Source organism: Anguilla anguilla, chromosome 1 (genome assembly GCF_013347855.1).
Source record: "Anguilla anguilla isolate fAngAng1 chromosome 1, fAngAng1.pri, whole genome shotgun sequence".
Taxonomy (NCBI): Eukaryota; Metazoa; Chordata; class Actinopteri; order Anguilliformes; family Anguillidae; genus Anguilla; species Anguilla anguilla.
Window position 1 is genome coordinate 46,085,330 of NC_049201.1, and position 19,894 is coordinate 46,105,223.

Consider the following 19,894-nt stretch of genomic DNA (forward strand, 5'->3'; position numbering starts at 1 on the left):
GCAGACAAGAGAAAGACAAAGAAACAAAGAAACGCTATCTGATCATTGTGCCGTTGACCTCATAAACAAGGGGAATGCCTTAATTAGCATTGCCAGGAGTCTTCGGTGAGCTCTGCGGAGCTAATTCAGAGTCTCAGAGGTCACTATAATTGGTAAATCCAGGCATCACCATCATAAATCCCAATTGGTCACTGTGATACACCTTGATATTTCTACTCTAATTTTCTAATCTCAGACATGACCCTCAAATTTCAGTTGCATGCTCAAACTACGCCATATATTAGATGATTGCGTGCCAATGACTGACATAGAAGGTTAGGGTGAGGAAGTGTGGGAAAGGCTATAGATGCACACAGATGAACTGTCATATGTATGAAGATTGTAATTATGGGATTGTAATTACAGAAGTGTCAGGTGCCGCGCTTGTGTTCCCGGTGTGGTGTTTGGTAATTAGAGCGGTCGGCTCTTCAGCGGGCGCGGGAGATAAGAGGCGCGCCGGCAGAGACCGGGTGACTCACTGTGCCGCGGGGCGTCTTTTTTACGCGCCGAGCAAACAGACAGGGAACCCCTCGACGCTGCCAGCTTAATGGAGTCAGTCATATGTGAAAAAGCATAATGAAGTAAAGCCATTATTAATTACAGAAAACAGCTACAAAAGAGGCCGCTTAATTAACGACCTCCTAGCGGACGTGCGAGAAGCAGGGAGCTTTCATCCCCAGTATTTCCATGGTCACCAGGCGACTACGGTTCCCATCTAAAGAATCTGAATCCCTCTTTTTTGTCCTTTTGTGTGGAGAAGAAAGGTTTTGCATGCAATAGGCTCCTTTTCTGTGTTCACCTGAGGCCTTTTCTTTTGGCCTTTCATTACAGTGCAACCTACTTAAGAATTTACTTCTCCAATCATTAAAATCCTATTTTTTTACGCACTGCCTGGGGCGACAGAAGGTAATGTGTGCTTTGTGACAAGAGTTGGGTTCATTTACTGTGAACACAAGTATAGAAACATTTGATAACATTGATATTCAAGTCTTCGCTGCAGCTATCACGGAGTCGATAGCAAAACATATTTGGGGTGAAAACATAGCAATCACCATTTTTATCCCAAACATTTTTATCTAAAAAAAAAAAATTAAGTAAACTTGTCCTTTTCTGCCAAACATTTTTGAATCAAGCTTGAGGCAGCACATTTTCCATTTAACAACAAAAAACCAAGTGGGAATTTCAATTTTCCTTCTGTCTTTAACTGCATTGCAAGAATCTTGTTCTGAAAAGATACGCAAATGTTTCTGCGCACAAAGAATGACTCGATTGATACATAGCATATATTTAAGTTTTACTTTTGCTCAAGAGAGTTTACTACTGCAGGATGTTTCCCCAGATACTTTAACCTAGCCATATGGGTCTAGACGGAGCGAACATTTTTTATGTTTTCCGTCAATGGTTGGTATAAGGGTTCCCGGTTTCCCCTGCTAGAACAACATGCCCTGTTGACTGTTTGCCAGTGTACACATATGCCTAGCCAAAGCTGGAAGCAAACTGCTCCACATCCCTTTTGAAGTATGTGTGTGGACCAAAGAAAACTGCACATTAGGGCAGAATCAGACACTGCTGGTGTGTCGCTCCAGCAAGGATCGGGTTGTGCGTACTTAGTCTGGCTGGCTGGGTCCTGTCACTACCAGAGAGGAAAGCAGCTGTGGAACATGGGGAAATCATTTGTAGAATGATCTAGAAGCCACTTCCAGGCACCATGGCCATGCATTTTAAGGACAACAGAACCGCAGCCACGACACCTCTAAGGCATATATGGCCTCTACCCTCAGTTTCAGACACTAGCATAAGATCCTGTTTCTCTGTTAGCGTGTGTGTGTGTTTAACATCAACTGCTATTCCTTCCTGCCACAGAAATCTCCATCTTTTAACATATTACAAACACTTTTATTGAATCACCCTGCTGTGCAGTAAGTACAGAATGACCCCATCACAAATACTATCGCACTCAGTGGAGTAGGTTCAGACAACCAAATAAATGTGACTTTACGCAGCGCACACAGTGCATGGTCTTCATTTAAACGTTTTTGCTTCACAAATCTCTCCCGCATGTGCATGAAATACAACTTCCTAAGCCCGGTTTTAACGGGTGATTTATCTGCAATGACCGCAGTGGTTTGGCTGGTGGTAAACGCACAATGTCTAATGTGATGAAAAAATAGCTTTCGGCCAGAAACCCCCTGTTCCGCCCCTGCATCGGATTTCACAGGCTGGGCCTGTGCACCTAGCTGACAGGATGAATTTCCAAACGTGAGAGGTTTAGAAGAAAGTTGATCTTGTTTCACCTTTCCAATCTCCCAAATTCCTGTAATGATAATGACATTAGGTGTGCATAGTATAGAACTGAGCTTCCATTTTGGGTTCCAAACAATTTTCAATCTAAATTATTTTTTTTTATTGTGTTTATTTGGATTTTTATTTTTTTTGACAAACTGTTAACCTAAAAAATAAGAATTTTCAGTCAAGAATTTTCCCTTGGCACAATTTCCCTATTATTAATATACAGTTAATAATAATATCTGGGTACCCAGATATGAATAATAATATAATAGGGAGAGTAAGAAAGAAAGAAAATATCATCATTGTAATAGCCTTTTTACCCTTTGATAACCCTATGTTTGGTTTTTTTAAGGGTGTTCCTGGATCTCCTGGGTCCATGGGAAGGGATGGCCCACCTGGACAGAGGGTAAGAGTGTGCCAGCAGGGCCTGAAGCCAGGCTGTGGCCTCTATAAGGGGAGCCAAATTGATCTTTGTGTTTGTATTGAACTCAAGGCATGAGCTCACCGCATCCCCGCTGATCTCTTTTTACATCCGCACATGTTGCCAAAAGTCTTTGCTATCTGTTGGATTCTGTTTCACTGTGTCTCACTTCTGACCCAACACATTACTTATAGTCTACTCACTGTAGCTCCTCTGGTGCTGCTATTTCGATTAGAAATGGCTTCTTGACAGGCTGGGTTACGTCAAGGTGAAAAGTTCATAGGGTGCTAGCCACAAGTGCTGCCTTTTTTAACAAAAATAAAGTAGCGGAACTAAACGATTACATCTACCTCTGATTCTGCAAAATAAATTTGTTTTGTTTGTCTTTGAAGTTTATCATTGAGCCAATGAAGTATACCGTGAATTGATACTCTAATAGACACCCTTGCACCTTAGCCTTGCACATGGTTAACTGACCCTCAGTACAATTTGTGTCACTTATATTTAATAATGTACAGTACTCCCAATCATTGCATCCACTGAAGCAAATCCTGATGAAGACAAATAAGGCCAAAATGTTTTCTGCCAAATAAAGCGGAAATCTTCTTTTTCAATTTTTGCTCTCTGTTGATTTGTACCTTCTTAACAGTTTGGTGTATGTCTTCCTGCTTTCCCCAAGTGGTCTTTCTGTGTAATGTATCTGGCTCCTTCAGCAAACTACATGCTAATCTGGATCTATTAGACAAGCTCTGAAGGAAAACAGCCCCTGATGTCATCTTCACAGAACTCGGAAGGGCCAAGAGGCTGCTGCACACAGCAAAACCAAGATAGGAAATAGTGTCCTGTTCTCCGTGCTGCGAGGAACGCTCTTCGGGTGATCTCCACAAATTTCACCAGACTGACAGCTGACCTAATAACACTTAGAGAGGCACTAGTCCAAAACTGGCTGAGCTTGCCACGGGTACCCAGATATCTGTCTGCATGTCAGGGAGATGGAAAACGGGGAGACCCTTGGCCGCCTGCACAATTTAAGAAATCACAGGGTTCTGAAACAGCTCAGGGTAGAACCAAGGCAACAGTTTATATATCAGAATGGCCATTGAGCTCCCTGCCACTGGTAATGAAAATGTATTATCTTAAATTACAGGTAAAACAAAGCTGTGCCTTGAGATTTGCTTGCAGAGCGATCCATCACAGTTTATCCAGAAGAGAGAATGAAAAACATTATCCCTCTAAATTTCTGCAAACCTGGCCAGTGGTTCCCACCTTGTCTGCTGTTTTTTTTTTTGTCCAACTTGGCACCGTGCAATATTCACAACGCTAAAACCTCAGTAACCTGAAGGATACATGCTCTTTTTATTTGAAATTGTGTAAAATAAACTGTTCATGGGGGTGTATCTTAGGAGCCAGACTTGCAATGTGTGAAAGTCAAATCTCACCTGCCAAATAATGCTGAAATCTTCAGAAAGAATGTTGTAGAGTTGGCCAGAGTATCTGATAAAATATACAGCACACATCTGAGCAATAAACTGCATTGCGGGAAAGCTAATGTCCCGTGCAGAACTTTAATGTTGTGCCAAGTTAAATGATAAAAGGAAAATAATAGAACTTTCTAAGAAGAAGTACGCTCTGGTATTCATTCATTTGTGGCTGGGGAGTGTATAAGCTATGGCCTTTTTTTCCTAAGTTAACTGGGAGAGAAACAAGATATAGCAGTGTTTTGGCATTTAGCCTATCTTGAGTTATAATTTCACATTTAGACAAAATGGCCCAAAGTCTGGATTTGAACTGTCTGCATAAACAGCAAACCCTACTGCAAGCGTAAAAAACATAACATTGTGTATCCCCTCTCATGATTCCCATCACTCTATTGAGAAAGCGCTGCAGATGTGCTGTGCCATGCACACGTTTGACTTTGAAAGTAGGAAGGGTATCAGCGAATGAATGGAGCTGGGTGTCCTCCGATTGCCGATTGCGGTGTTGCCAAGTAACCGCAGACCCTGCCCCCCCCCCCCCCACTCAGGACTAGTCCTGTCTGAGGCCTATTAAGAGGTTTAACTGGTGCATGTGTTTACTCCGCAATTCCAAGCCGACTCCCACAATCGAGTGCATGCCTACCCTCAGCCGGCAAGAAAATTGCCTTTTATGTCACAAAACAACAGAAGAGTCTAATAAAGCAGGTTTGCGTAGGTTACCAGCCTTGGAAATAAGAGCAAATTGTTTCTTATTGCTTTGTCATTAAGTCAATAAATGTGCCCAGGCTCTAGAATTCTGCATCCAAAAAGCTAGATTATGGTTCAAATGGAACAGATAGATATGTTTTTCAATATAAAAAGCATTTGTTACATAGCATATTCTTCCTCTTCTCACAAATAATTAGTGAACAGGACTTTGTATGGCTTGTGTTTTGTTCTCACTTGCCATTTTCAGACAAGGCTGAAAAATTACTGAATTACTTCTTCCAAGACTCAGTTCAGCAGGACATTGGATGACGTGGGATGATGTTTTCACAGTTTGCTTCTATTCATAAAGCAATTCACAGATTTCACATAGCTTTTCTTTTATGCTTTGTTTAGTTTTCAAGGGAAGCCAACCAGGTCTGTAGCTCTCTATAGCTAAGTCACCAGCTTAGTCCATCCTTGCATCCTCCTGCCCCTGTATTCTCACCTGTGTTTATAATTTCCTCATCCATCAGTAATGATCTACTTAGGAAAGAGTGGAGTGTGGTGCGCGCCTATGTTCTAATGAGAAGCATTGGATGAGCCTCATAAATTGACTGCTATCTGGTGTGGTAGATTAGCCACTGGAAGTTCGCTTTTGCTGGGAGAGGAGGTAGCCAGCCCTCAGGGGTCAGTCAGAGGAACTTCCACACGTTCCAGCACAAACCCTTGCGGTCTTTTTATTGCTTGTACAGTCCGCATCACATTTTCCTTCCAGAATTTTCCTTCCACTTCCTATGTATTTTACCCTCATCATCAGAGATCATGAAAGAGCAATCATTATGTCTTTTGGGTATATTGTTGCTGTGCACATTGCAAGATGCATTTTTGACTGTGTGCGTAGTGCAGTTTAATGATGAGTAATTCTCTGGATACAGTGGTCACCGTTCATTTTAAGCAACTGACCCAGATTCTGCGGTTGTATTCCTGCCTCACAGGGACTTCCTGGAAAAGGCGGACCACAGGGACAGCAAGGGGCCCCAGGGCCGATTGTAAGTGACACTGCATGGCATGCTTTTATCCACAGGAGGAAAAGAACAGACCCTGGGCAACCAGGCTCAAACGAGCAATTTAATTATCAGTCTTTCACAGGTGGGAATGACTGCAAGGGATTAGCTCTTCTAAATGTTCCCTTCCTGAGGAATTTGAGGAGTGGGCATTGCCTCGCTTTGCTTGCTGTAAAGAATCGGCTCTGGCCAAATACACAGTGACTAATAAAGCACTGAAAGTTGGGCTAAAGAGTGCGGTGACACAGGCGTGGTCTGTGGAGCTTTGTGGAGACCTCACACAGATGTACTGAATGACTGCTAATGTGCATCCCATTGTGCTGCTCTACGTCAATAGGGAACCCCCGGGGCTCCAGGGTCCCCAGGATCGAAAGGACCGCCGGGGCCACTGGGTGACCATGGACCACCTGTAAGTGGAAAGTCTCTGCTCACTTCTATGGATTTAACTGGGTGACCAGGATGGAAGTTAATTGGGCTACTCCGAGAGGAATCATGGTGGGAGAGAGATGGGGATGTTGAGGGGAGGAGAGAGGGTGGGAGAGGGGCAGAAAGGTGCAGAAATAGAGAGAGAGAGAAAGAGAAAGTTGTGGGAAAAGAGATGGGGATGGAGAGAATGACAGAGAGGAAAAGTGAGAGCCTCTTTAAATTACAAGGCAAGAGTTTATCCAGTAAGTATGTAAACATATTTAAAAACTTTTTTTTCTGAACTGAAGCATGTGAAAAGGTTAAAAAATGGTTAAATCTTAAATGTGTGTGGTTCCTCTATTGTCTATTTATTGCATGGTGTTCTTGGAATTCCTGAGAGTGAATACTGAACGTAAGGACCAAAGATAATGGCGCCCTGTTTAATTGCATGTCTAGCAGCACTACCTTTCATTTGCATACATTATGCCATTTATTCTATAGTGTATTCTCATGTGTAGAAAATTAAAACTTTATACTGTGCTATTACCATTAGAGGACTTATAACATGACAGCTTGCATTGATATAATTGCTGAATAGGTTAATGTCTGTGTTGGTATTTTACTCAAGATTACACTGTACATTTTGTGATTTATCTTATCCACTGATATATATGTTCTGCTTTGAACTTGTTAGACCACTTCGACATTCAGAAACTTATTAGCAGGGGTTTGCTAATAAGCAGGTCACAGCCCAGTCACATGACCAGGGCGAAAAGGTTCCCTTTTACCCCCCTCCCTTGCTTCAAGTCAAAAAGGTCACCTGGTTCTGCTCCATTTGCTTGTTGGGGGAAGTTCAATATAGGGAGGTCTCTTGTGTCCACACTTAGCATACTCTTCTGGATTGTTTCCTCCTCAAATGCACAGCCCAAGGCTCTCCCTGAGCAACCTCCTGTCCCAGCTCAGTCCAGTCCTCCTGCATGCAGCCAAACAGTCGACCAGCACTCTTCAGCTCCCAAACACATCCTAAGTCAGTGTTTCTCAACCCTGGTTTTGGGGACCTAACATGTATTCTGGTTTTTGTTCCAACATTATAAGAAGCACTGTATTGTAATGAGCTGCTAAATGTTCTTAATTACACACTAATTGTTCTTAATTGGACTTTTTTTTTTTACATAAATTGAAGACTAATTTACCCTCTTAAAGCCACATTATACCAGAACTCTATGCCCTAATTGTTTTTTTAATTTATTCAAACTGACAGGTGAAATCAGTTGGGTCCCATTAGCTGAGAGTGTGGAAACCTGAACCCATCTGGGTGAAATGAATGAGTTAACTGAATGCAAATGGCCGAACCTGCATTGTGTTAAAATACATTTAACCACACAATTATGGTACTGTAGAACTTTTTCAACAACATTAATTGATCTGGATATTGGCTTTGACAAAAACCAGCATAGTCATTGTGTTCCCAGGAGAAGGGTTGAGAAACACTGTCTTAAACCACGCCACCCCCAACCCACCTACTGGCTGAGGTCCTTGCTCTGCTTCATGTTGACACAGATCAAAGAGTTGGAGAGAGTGTGTTCGTAATCCAGAAAACTGTTGTTCATCACCAGGGAACCACGCTCTCCTTTTGACTGGCCAGTGAAAAGGAATTTTTATTTGAACTGTTTAAAGAGTCGTAAAGGGCTGCATTATCGGAGCTCAGTGTCAGGATCGATTTATTTGAAGCTCAGCACTTGTTTGTGCTGTCAGTGGCTCTCTGTAACTTCTACAGCCTGTCAATTTTCCCAGACATTAAGCGGGTATATGGGAAACTCCCTAGAGCCCACACATGTGTGTGGGACCCAATTAAAAATGTTCACAGGACAGCCCAGACTGTACAACTGGCAATACCCTTGCATAATGTGAAAGCTGCTGGTCTCTCAATAGTTTGACAATTGCTCTATTCAGTTATTATCTCATAAAAAACATGTTTTCAACATACAAAAATGCCAAGTTACTCACACATACAAGACATACATTGTCTATAACTCATTCATCCAGACTGCCAAAATCCAGGCCTGCCATTAAAAGTATTGATATCAAAATGACGCCAAGTTACGGTACTACAAACAATATAGGCTATCTTGCCTGACCGAAATTAAATAAGATGTATTCCAAAGCAATGCTATCCAATACTTCCTCAATTCTTTCCAGTCACTTGAAAGATTTGAAGATTTGGCTGGTGTCGGTAAAATGTCCAATGGGGAGACATTTTGTTTGTGGGATAGGCGGCAGGAACAATAAAAATGAGAAGAAGGAGAAAACGCAAAGTTTTTAGTTTGGGGCTTTATTGTGTGGACATGTGAAGTTGTTTATGAATTCTGTCTGTTGAAATGGGGTGAGAATGTACAGAATTTAATGTTTTTAAGAGCTGAGTGTCTGTGGCTGTTGTGGTTATTTCTGTGGGGAACCCTGAAAAGTGCCAAACTCTCGGTGCTGTATAGGTATGGGGCATACCCCCGCCAAGGCGTAACTTGGCGGGATGGCATACCTGCCATCCCAATCACTACAAAATGTTAGAGGGAACATAATTTGGGGGAAGTAGCGTTTTGAGCGGAAGGATCATTTGGGGTAGCAGCATATTGGTGGGGAGCTAGACCACAATGGGAGGGCCTGACATCCCTCCATGACCTCCACTGCTCCTGCCCGCTTGCCCCCAATGCGTCGTGCTTGGCACACGGGTGCAAATTCGCAGAAGAGCGATTGCCCATGTCTCTCAAATGAGTCGTCTTAGGGCTGTGGTGATCCAAACCCCTTACAATAGCAGTGTTTTTAAAGGCTGCATGATTTATTTATCTTTCACTTTCTCTCAGATTTCCTGGCTGTTAGATCAGCCAAACTGCTGCTCTCTTTATGCTGCTTGCAAAGAGTGCCAGAAGCATATTATAGGGTCATAAACTCCCAAAAGCCAAGTTACTTACGGGAACACGGCTAATATGTACTAGCTACAACAGTCCGCTTTGAAATAAGCTTATGCCATTTTTTTAGCCTGTCTGAACAGGTGCGCCTGAGATTACTAGCATTTGGAATAATACATGAAAGCAAACAGTGCTTGTTTTTTTCCGCCTCAGTGTTTTCTGTTTAAAATGTTAAATTACTGTTTAAAATGTTACATATCTGTTACAGGGTCCTCCTGGTACCAAGGGCGATAAGGGTGAACGGGTGAGTCTGACTTTAAACCAAATGCCTGAAGTCGAGTTTCGAGAGAGCAGCTCGCCATACTTCAAACCTCAACTCACATATAATTGCAGTTTATCAGCTTGGGGAGTAAGGGGCCGCTGACAGACTTCCAAGATAAAATTGGCGGTGATTTCACAGCAGTGCGTTGTGCGGGTTTATTGCCCCAGAGTGTGTGTGTTTTTATAGCTATTAATGCAGCCTCTGCTAAAACCGTTAAATCAGCAGATATTGTAGGAATAAGCGCTGTGTTTTCAGTGCAGGTAGAGATGTGTTTCGTGGCTCCAAGCTGAAAGCAATTTTTAGGTCCCTTGACAAATCAGCCTGCACTCCGGTGTCTGCGTCCGTTTTTCTCCGTTAATTGTCGGACGCTCTGCGCAGGCTGGACGGCCAGTGTTAGACTGGAATGGAGTTATTAATCGCCCATGCAGGTCATTAAATTCATTAGCCACTTCCACGGGGCTTCCTCGTGCGCCGCGTGCCGCGTACTGAGTCCCGGTGCTGTCTGTCTGCTTTTGAAGGGTGACATGCAGTCCCAGGGTGCCGTGCGGTCGATCGCCCGTCAGGTCTGCGAGCAGCTGATTCAGAGTGAGTTTTCTCCCTGCCTCCTTATGTACTTCTGGCACGTGCCTATCCGCTAATCACCTGTGCACATTCTCAGCAAGCTGCACAACTGATTCAACATTGTTCAGTTGTACAGAGTTGTACAGTATAGTGTTTTATAAATAATTAAGTGGACGGTTAACTACTGGCTTATATGTTTGTGATTGACGACAAGTTCCAGCATTGGTTCTTCCAGTTACCACATTAATTCTCACCAATGATACGTCTCTCCTCTAATATGCACTAGCTCTCCTGAGGTACTGTGTGACCCATATAAAACACTTAAGTGGATATGCTTCAGCTGCAGTGTTCCTTGCACACATTGGGTTAGTCAAAATTGAGGATAACATTTTTTAAAAACCATCAGTTTTTCATTTGTTGTTGCACAGGCCTCCATTGAAAACTGACCTCAGGAGTTATCAACATCAAGGTTGTTATGTCTGCTAGCATCATGTTGGTTGTAGACAGAAATGCAACCATAAAAACAAAGTGCATGGTCTACAATGTAAACAGAACTTTTTGTGTAGTGTGCTTTACAGTATTACCAACAAGCAAAGCATCCTTTCATAGCTAGTGTTAGTAGCCAGCTAAACAAAAATGAAAATGGGCAAATTTCCAATGACCCATCTGACTCAGCTAGACTAGAGGCATGCAACATTAAGCAAATGACTCTAGGTTTCAGGTCAACAGCTCTGAATGCATAAAAAAGCACTAACTCAGTTGCAGTCAGGACTGCATGAAATGGCCAACTAATTAATATGTTTGAGGACAGAGAGTTAGAAGCAGTCTTACAGCTTGTGTTGGATTCCAAGGAATATTATTAAACAATGAAACATTATTATTAATAGTTAATTAACAGGTGTGAAGCTTACAATTTATACCAATTAATTCAATTAATGTAAAAATGCTTTTTCATTATCCTCGGTGTCTCTTACTACAATCTCTCACGGTGTGACCTCTCTCTCTCAGGTCACCTGTCCCGCTACAGCTCTGTCCTGAACCAGATCCCCAGTCAGGCCGTCTCAGTCCGCACCGTGCCCGGACCCCCCGGAGAGGCTGGGCGACAGGGCCCCCCGGGACCACAGGGAGAGCAGGGGCCTGCTGGCAGACCAGGATTCCCTGGGGGCAATGGACAAAATGGCCGACCAGGAGAGAGAGGTACAGGAACTTCCAGGGGGATGGCTGAGAAGTGGAGAAGAAGAGGGGGAGAGGGAGAAGAAGAGAGTCCAGTGCAGAGGGAAAATGGAAAAAGAGGGAAGGGTACAGAAAGAGATGGAAATAACAGAATAACAGAAGCAGAGAGGGGCACGGTGATGCAGTTGGATCTTTCAAAATGAAACACCGGAATGTTCATTTTAAAGATCTGACACTGACTCAAGTCTTAATAACTTGATAAAGCCTTTATCAAGGCAGCACAGTGGCGCGATGGGTAGCTCTCTTAGCTCACAGCAGGAAGGTACTGGGTTCAAATCATGGCCTGAGCCTTTCTGTGTGGAGTTTGCATGTTCTCCCAGTGTCTTTGTGGGTTTCCTCTGTGTACTCTGGTTTCCTCCCACAGTACAAAGACATGAAGGTAGGCTAATTGGAGCCTCTAAATTGCCCATGGTTGTGAGTGTGTGAGTGAATTGTGGTGTGTGTGCCCTGCGATAGATTGGCAACCGGTCCAGGGTGTATTCCTGCTTCTCACCCAATGCACGCTGGGATAGGTTCCAGCACGCCCCGCAACCCTGACCAGAATAAACGGGTATAGATAATGGATGGATGGATGGACAGAAGCAGGGAAGTCTGAGCTTAACAGGACTATTGTAAATGTCCATCCTCTGGGTGTGGGCGAAGGCCCTTGAGGGACGAGGTCAGCTTCGTCAGCAGAGGCAAATCTTTTGCACAGGAATGGCAGGCAACTGCCTGGGGCTGCCAGCATTGGGGAGTAACCCAGGTAACACGATGACTGTGGAAGTTGGTCAGAAGGGCCCCATGGGGCCTCCCAGTGTCTAGAATTGCGTCTGTTGGTTTGAAGTGGCCTCAAGACTTAAACAGTCAAATGGGTAAATGAAACCCAGAGACTCCACCGAGGGCTTAGAATTCAAATCCTTATGGCCAAAATATATGCAGAGCCTACTGGAAAATAGCAGTTTGTTAATGCTGAATGCAGCTACTGAATGTGTGACTAAGCTTGGCAAACACATTAGGAATATGCAGCACAGACAGAAAGGATGATGACTAACTCAAGTATGACTGAAGTCAAATATCAGGCAACCGTTCTTTGCATGGACCCACTTTTGAGCAGGTTTTAGTGAAGCCTTTCAGACTGATTACTGTGACCAGTGGAGTTTTTCCATATCTATTTAATTGTTTTCCATGCTCCTTAATGACTGCTGTGTCAGCGACTCATGCCGATAACTGAAGGAACTGAAGGAATAACTGTTGCCATTGAGACATGGCTAAGAGGGTCCTTGAATCCAAAAGACTGATTCAGAGGATGGCTGTGCTGCCTGTCAGTAGCTAAAGGCCTGGAGCAACATAAACTAAAGCAGACCCGATAAGGGGCAGGGTCAAGAATTTCTTCTGGAGAGCCCGCACAGGACTGCTGATGACCTTTAAGCACAGACGATACGTCAGAGTGCCACCATCATTGCTACAGCGAGTGCTGACAGGAGTCTCAGCTCCTGTTGATAACAGCTCTGGTGCATGTCAGAAAAAATTCCAGGGATTCTGGAAGGGCTTAAGTGTCATTTTCAGCTAGATGAGGTTAGAGAGATATTCATGAGCTTCACTGGTGAAATGTGAGTTCTGAAGCTTTGGCTAACTTTGGCAATCATAGTTTGTTTTCAGGGGAGATTTGTTCCTATATATATATATATATATATATATATAAATATACACTCACCGGCCACTTCATTAGGTACAACTGTTCAACTGCTCGTTAACGCAAATATCTAATCATCTAAGCCAATCACGTGGCAGCAACTTAATACATTTAGGCATGTAGACATGGTCAAGATGATCTGCTATAGTTCAAACCAAGCATCAGGATGGGGGAAGAAAGGCGATTTAAGTGACTTTGAACATGGCATGGTTGTTGGTGCCAGATGGGCTGGTTTGAGTATTTCAGAAACTGCTGATCTACTGGGATTTTCACGCACAACCATCTCTAGGGTTTACAGAGAATGGTCCGAAAAAGAGAAAATACCCAGTACCCAGTGATCGGCAGTTCTCTGGGCAAAAATTCCTTGTTGATGGCAGAGGTCAGAGGAGAATGGCCAGACTGGTTCAAGCTGATAGAAAGGCAACAGTAACTCAAATAACCACTCGTTACAACCGAGGTATGCAGAAGAGCATCTCTGAACACACAAAACGTCGAACCTTGAAGCAAATGGACTATGGCAGCAGAAGACCACACCCGGTACTAGCAAGTACCTAATGAATTTTTACATTATATGTAAATGTTTTACTCTGCAACTTTTCCATCCATCCATTATCTATACCCACTTATCCTGGTCAGGGTCGCGGGGGGTGCTGGAACCTATCCCAGTATGAATTGGTCGAAAGGCAGGAATACACCCTGGACAGGTTGACAATCTATCGCAGGGCACACACACCATTCACTCACCATTGACACACACACTCATACCTATGGGCAATTTAAAGTATCCACTTAGCCTACAGTACCTGCATGACTTTGGACTGTGGCCACCATGCTGCCCTCTCCAAGTTTTGCGAGGGGCCAATCACATTTATAGAACTTTCTTTGCTGTAACCTCAATTTAGGGGAAGGTGGACAGGCACAGATTCTCCCCTGAAGCCCTGAAGTGTACTGGCTGCTTCTATTCACTCCACAGTAGGGCTGTGCAATCGCTTTAGAGCAGTATGCTTCATGTGCAGCTGGTGCAGACAGACCAAATACGCTAGAGTTTAATAACTACATTTAAATCAGCAGTGTTTATATGAGTCCAGTAGGGACAGTATATATTCCATTAGAAAGAAAAGTATTCTGAATTAAAATATTTGATTTTGCAGTGAATATTCTGCTGTGTAGGACTCAATACCAGACCCCAGGATGCACTCCTTTGCTCGGTACTTTACCTGGACAAGCCACCTGAGAGCCACACCTATATTGTTTCATGTACAGACCACAACTCAAAATCTCATGCATCTCTGGAAATACAGCACAAAAAACTTTTTAAAATAAGATTTTTAAAATTCTTCGGTTCAATTTATTGGATCTTTAATGAACATTGATGTCAGCTGAACCTGTTGAATGTCGTAAAACAAAGCAGAACAATTTTGCTGAGTGAGGTGGGTTCTTCAGTCATGGATATCATTAAGATTACACGCTCAGTAATGTGCACAGCACATATGGGGATCACAATGGTGACTACAATGGTCTTTTCACTGAAAAAGGTGGTCGCATAAAAGGAACTCTTGAAGACTCTCTCTCTCTGGTATAGTTGGGCAAGATTTGCCTGGTCTGCTATTTGAGTTCTAATCCGCATTTGGAATCATGCTTATGGAAAATAAGTAGGGTTGTTTAAATGAAAAAGAGGTTCTGTTGCCAGATGGTATTTGGGAGTTGACATGAGAGTCCATGCCTGACAACTGTGCATCACTTTTGCAGGGTTTCCGGGAGAGAAGGGTGAGAAGGGCGGTCAAGGAGTGGGCATTCAGGGCCCCAGAGGCCCCCAGGGGCCACCAGGTAAGGGCTGTGTCCAGACAATGCAATAGACTGGGATGATCACTCACTCACTCACTCACACAGGGGAGGTCACTCAAGGATGATTTTTAGGCCATTTCAGGGGTTTCAAAAGGTATTGTAACTTGATCCAGAGCAATGCATTTTAAACCCATGCTTTTAGACTTTAAAGCTGGGATTTGGGTACTTTTTTGTTTTCTGGGGGGAGGAGTCTGGAAAACATTCACAAGAATAGAAATGAAGAGAGATGGAATCCCGCCTGTTTCTGATTTAGTAGTTTCAGAATCTTGACTTGAATATCAAACAGTTATTTAGACAGAATTAAAAAAAAACTATAGGAAATTGTATTGATCCTGTGCTGGTGCTCTGGTATTGATCACACAAAATGCCAATGATGGGCATGGTGGTTGATTGTGGTTTAATCAATACCTCTTGATGCTTAAATTATTCTGAGAGAAACATTGTTGCAGTGCACCTTGGGAAAATTGGGGCAGGAGGTGAATGCCTCATAGGAAATTAAGGATGATGCTTTGAGGCGCTAGATATTCCGACGAGCAGTTTCATATCAGAAAAAAAGTCATTTTCATATTCATGCTGCCCAGAGATGGTACACTTAGACCGGCTGTAGTGAGTGGAATATTGAGACGGGGAGTGCCGTGCACTAGAGGCAGTGAAAGCTACAGTAATTGTGAGCTTAGTGGTTCTGCCGTCGTGCATTGAATATTTAGCAGTGAGCGTTGTGTGGATTAAAAAAAAGATCAACTTTAGCTATCCTAAGATTGGCACAAACTGTATTAATGCATGGGATTCTGAATGCAGAAAGGATTTCCTATTGTACGCTGTCAGTGGAGCAGTAAAGCTGCTGTAATAGCACAGGTGCACAGGATTTAAACAGACAGCAGTGGAGCTGTGCTCACTGAGGCCCATAAGCCAGATCCAGGAGCTCGTAGCGTGGGTATTGGTCCTGCTAACTTCCTCTGTCCCCTCAGGACCTCCAGGGGAAGGGCGGACAGGAAGCCAGGGGCCGCCCGGCAGACCGGGCAACCAGGGCACGCCGGGGCGGCCAGGCGTCCCCGGCTCCACAGGTGCCGCCGGGCCCCCGGGGTACTGCGACCAGAGCTCCTGTTTGGGCTATAACGTCGGAGGTGATTATGTCCCTTTTGACCCCAGCACACCCCGTTGATTCCCTCACCATTACCTGGCCAGGAAATAACACATGCCTTTCTCATTATCGTTCTCGGAGTCTCTGCGTACAGTAGTCTGGAACGAGATTCAATCAAAACCTTTACCCTGCCCCAACCTCCATTTTTTTCCCTCTCATACATTTCAGAGGAGGAAAAATGACAAGGCACAAGCACAATGCAAAACACAACTCCAATGGTTTGTGTTTTTGTATTAGAGGGCTGGGCAAAGCTTTGATTTAATATGGCCGCTAGTGTCTTTGAATCCTGTCCTTTCTAGTGATTCAAAAACTCAAGCGGCGAAGCGTGTCATTCTTCACACACAAATACAATTGGTGTATTTCAAGGTGCAAAGCTGACACAGAATTTAAACAACTCTATGGGTGGAACACAAGCACTTATTGCCATGGGCAATATTAAGCAAATGTGGCTAAGTTATTTCTGGCCTTTTTAAAAATATATAAACAAATGAACTGTCTGGCCTGGCCTGGACTTTCCATATTGTAAAATGGTTCATTCTCGGAGACTGTCTAGCTCTAAAAAATTATTGTAATGGTTCACATAAAGTTATTTCACTGCTATCTGATTTTTATGACGAGGCGTACTGTATGCTCCCCTGAGAGTTTTATGTGTAGTTCACCATAAAGTCCAAGAATGAGAAAGACATTGTTTCCACTCATCTTTGCCAAAACCTACAAGTCCGGGGGCTTCTGCTAAGACTCTCCAAAATCATACCGAAGGCAGTTTAAGATATGCATCTACTTACTGAATTGATCTTTGGACCGTCGGCTTAACTTCATACATATTTCTCCTCTTTCGTCCGTGCTCCTTGAAATACAGTCATGAAAGGGATACAGAATTCAGTGTCAGGTGCAATGTCTCGGCTCACTGTAACAATGACTGTAAACAAGTCAAACTGTTGATATGTATTTTACTGTAGAATGGTGGCTAATTTACCAGCACTTCTTCATAACTGGGCGTATACATAAAAATAAAGCACACCTTCCAGCCAATCAGAATTGAATATTCAACCAAGCTGTTGTATAAATTATATATATATATATTCACCCAACCATATGGGTATGTATTTTACATATCCCAAAATTAAATTCAGGTCATCCTCAAAACATCTGTGGATGATTTCCATTTTTTCAAAATTTATTTAGCCATGCACATCAGTGAAAGTATTAATTTGAGGCAGAATCTCAAGTCATTAGCTAATGTCAGGAGGCTGAAACAGCCTAATTTACAATGCAGACTGCATTCTGTATCCCTTAAAGTTATTTACACTGACATTTGTGTGTGCATGTTGTACTATAGCATGATGGGAATTAGTGTGAATGTTCCTTTAACTTATGTAAGTACATTGTGTTCTGTTAGAGTGCCAAGGTGTTAGCACTGTATTTATTTGCTTCTCTTCTGTGGGGAAAGGGCAATGAAGATTAAATGTAATGGTGGAAAGGTTAGCTGGAGAAGAAGCACTGCATGCTAGTTTCTTTGGAAACTATTACTGCAGACACATCTCAGTGTTATTTTGTCTGCATACTGACATGTGGTATGTGTCTCTCTTTGTCTTTCTGTCTTGACCCCTATCCTTGTCACTGGTTTTTTGGGAAGGCCAACAAGAGTATGAGAATGACTACTGAGCAGTCCTCCCCGAGTACAGACTGTACTCTCTCCACAAACACGAAAAGCAGACTATGGCTGAGGATTTGGGCGAGGAACATTTATTAGCCTTAGCTGCTCCCCCCCCCCCCCCCCCCTCCACCTTCAATTGTCAATCACCACCACCACAGAACAAGCGCTTCCTTGCTTTCCAAGAAACACCTTGCCTGACACCTTCCCGTTTGCTTCCTTGCAATGCTCCGTAAAATGCTGGCCAGCTTCGAGCCAATGCTAATGGCAGTGCAGCCCCAGTTTAAACACCATCCACTCCCAGATCACCTAAGCCACACACCAGGCATTATGCTTGAAATCGACTTGTCACATCTGGTGTTTGGCTTCAACTGCATAGGCCCAGATGAAGCTCTGCTGGTGTGTTTGGTTTCTTGTTCAGTCTCCTCCAAACTAAAAGGTGGTTCATTCATCCCTATAGAGAAATTCACCACGCTTCTCTAATTCATGGCTGCTCTGATGTTGTCAATAATCTTGTGCCTTTGTGTTTGCTCCTTCCTGTTTGACATGCTAACCCAATGAATAAACTTGGCGGTGGTGGTATTGAGGTGGAAATGGTGACCCAACTGACCAAGATGTTCCCATAGTACAATTGCCTCCCAACTCCTACCAAACCTATGACCCTGCTGGCAATTATGAGGAAGAGGAGGATGAAGAGGAAGACCCAGCCCGGTACGGGGCGTACCCCTCCCAGTACTACCAGCCCAACTACCCTGCACAGCCCGGCCCCCCCCACTCTGAGGACACCATCGTGAGGTCACCGGGAATGCACCGCTTTGCCAGGAGCCCGCCAGAAAAGAAAGGCTCCACCTCCGCAGAGTAGGCGAACAGTGGAGGGGGAGGAGCCAGGAACATCCCAGATGCACGCCTGGAGCCCTTCAGCACACCCATAGCACAGCGCATCAATGCCACCATTGAAAAAGAAGAGAAAGTGGGCTATCAGTTCATACACAGTGATTCCAGATGTACGAGGAAGATCCGAAAGTGCCTGATATATATACTGTATGGTATTTGTTTTGTTTTTTTGTTTTTTTTTAGGGGGGGGGGGGCGATTACACTAGCATACTCAATGACTTTATTTTCATTAAGTTGCATGTCACCTCAAAGGACGGGCAGGAGTACAGAGAGAGATTAAAAGGGTTGTGTGTTTTTGTTTGCATGCAGCGGGCATCTTGTAATCTACTTACACCGTGACAAATAGCATCTGTACAGTTTACCTAATTGTTTTTTCAGCATAATAGCGTTTCCATCTCAGAGCTCTCGTGGCCTAATTTCCCCTCATCAACCCAGTGCGTTTCTGCCTATGATTTCCAGTATTTCCATTGCCTTTTCTAGTTTATTTATTGAAATTAAATGTCCTCCATTGTGAGGTTCTGTATTTCTTGCACTCATATATCGTCCCCCTTTATTGGATCTCTGATGGTACCTAAATTTGAAGCTGCATCTTTTAGAAATTACCCGAATTGTCCTTCATCTACGTGTAATAATTATTTCATAATAATGCGGGATGTCTCTGTGCGTTTTTATAGAGTCGCATTAGTCATTGTCCTTGTGGAAAACTACACAATGTGAGGTTAAAGGGGGAAAAGGATTCTTGTTGACTTTTTTGGATTTTTGTTACATGAGCATAGGTGTTGTGCTAGCTTTCGTCTCAAGGATGCAGAGAAGGTGCTAGAATGTGTAATGTACGAACTAGATGAATCTGTGAAATGATTATTTTCCTGCCCTCACATTTCTCGTTATGCAATGTGGGGCCTGTTCGCTGTGGAGGTGTGTTGAATAGTTAGGCCTGTGGTCTAATTTCCCCTTCAGAGAGACCCAAGCAGAATGTAGAACAGGTGCGAGTGGAAAGTCTCATCTCAGAACCTCTGAATTTAGGAAGTAATTTATTTTTACTTTATTATTTGTTTTGTAACCAATAAAACTGAAGTACAACCACAAACGATAACTTGCCACCTTATTTACTGTCTGCTGTACCTTTTCTTTTGATGCAGTTTTCTCTTTTCCCCCACTACGTCAGTTTGAATTTTCTTGAAGAAAGAATTCATTTCTTACTTTTCAAGAAAAGGCGAAATCTCTTGCAGGGCGGGGTCAAAAGGTTGTGTTTGTGTTGGAACCATGACAGGTAATCACACAAGCCATGT

The 19,894-nt window shown here is 43.4% G+C and overlaps 1 protein-coding gene across 3 annotated transcripts in view; it reads left to right on the forward strand.

The window, feature by feature from the left end:
• col14a1a (collagen, type XIV, alpha 1a) overlaps positions 1–19,710 on the forward strand; it is a 113,684-nt gene extending 93,974 nt beyond the window's left edge. The window contains exons 40-49 of one of the 3 annotated variants that reach the window (XM_035389260.1): positions 2,681–2,734; positions 5,326–5,346; positions 5,907–5,960; positions 6,313–6,384; positions 9,552–9,587; positions 10,124–10,190; positions 11,175–11,363; positions 14,821–14,898; positions 15,885–16,040; positions 18,299–19,710. In XM_035389260.1, coding sequence (XP_035245151.1) covers positions 2,681–2,734; positions 5,326–5,346; positions 5,907–5,960; positions 6,313–6,384; positions 9,552–9,587; positions 10,124–10,190; positions 11,175–11,363; positions 14,821–14,898; positions 15,885–16,040; positions 18,299–18,573 — 1,002 coding nt within the window. In that variant the 3' untranslated portion in view covers positions 18,574–19,710. Of the gene's footprint in view, positions 1–2,680; positions 2,735–5,325; positions 5,347–5,906; positions 5,961–6,312; positions 6,385–9,551; positions 9,588–10,123; positions 10,191–11,174; positions 11,364–14,820; positions 14,899–15,884; positions 16,041–17,693 lie in introns of all 3 variants that reach the window. The other 2 variants (XM_035389280.1, XM_035389270.1) reach the window with 2 other exon arrangements.
• The last annotated feature ends 184 nt before the right edge of the window (positions 19,711–19,894 follow it).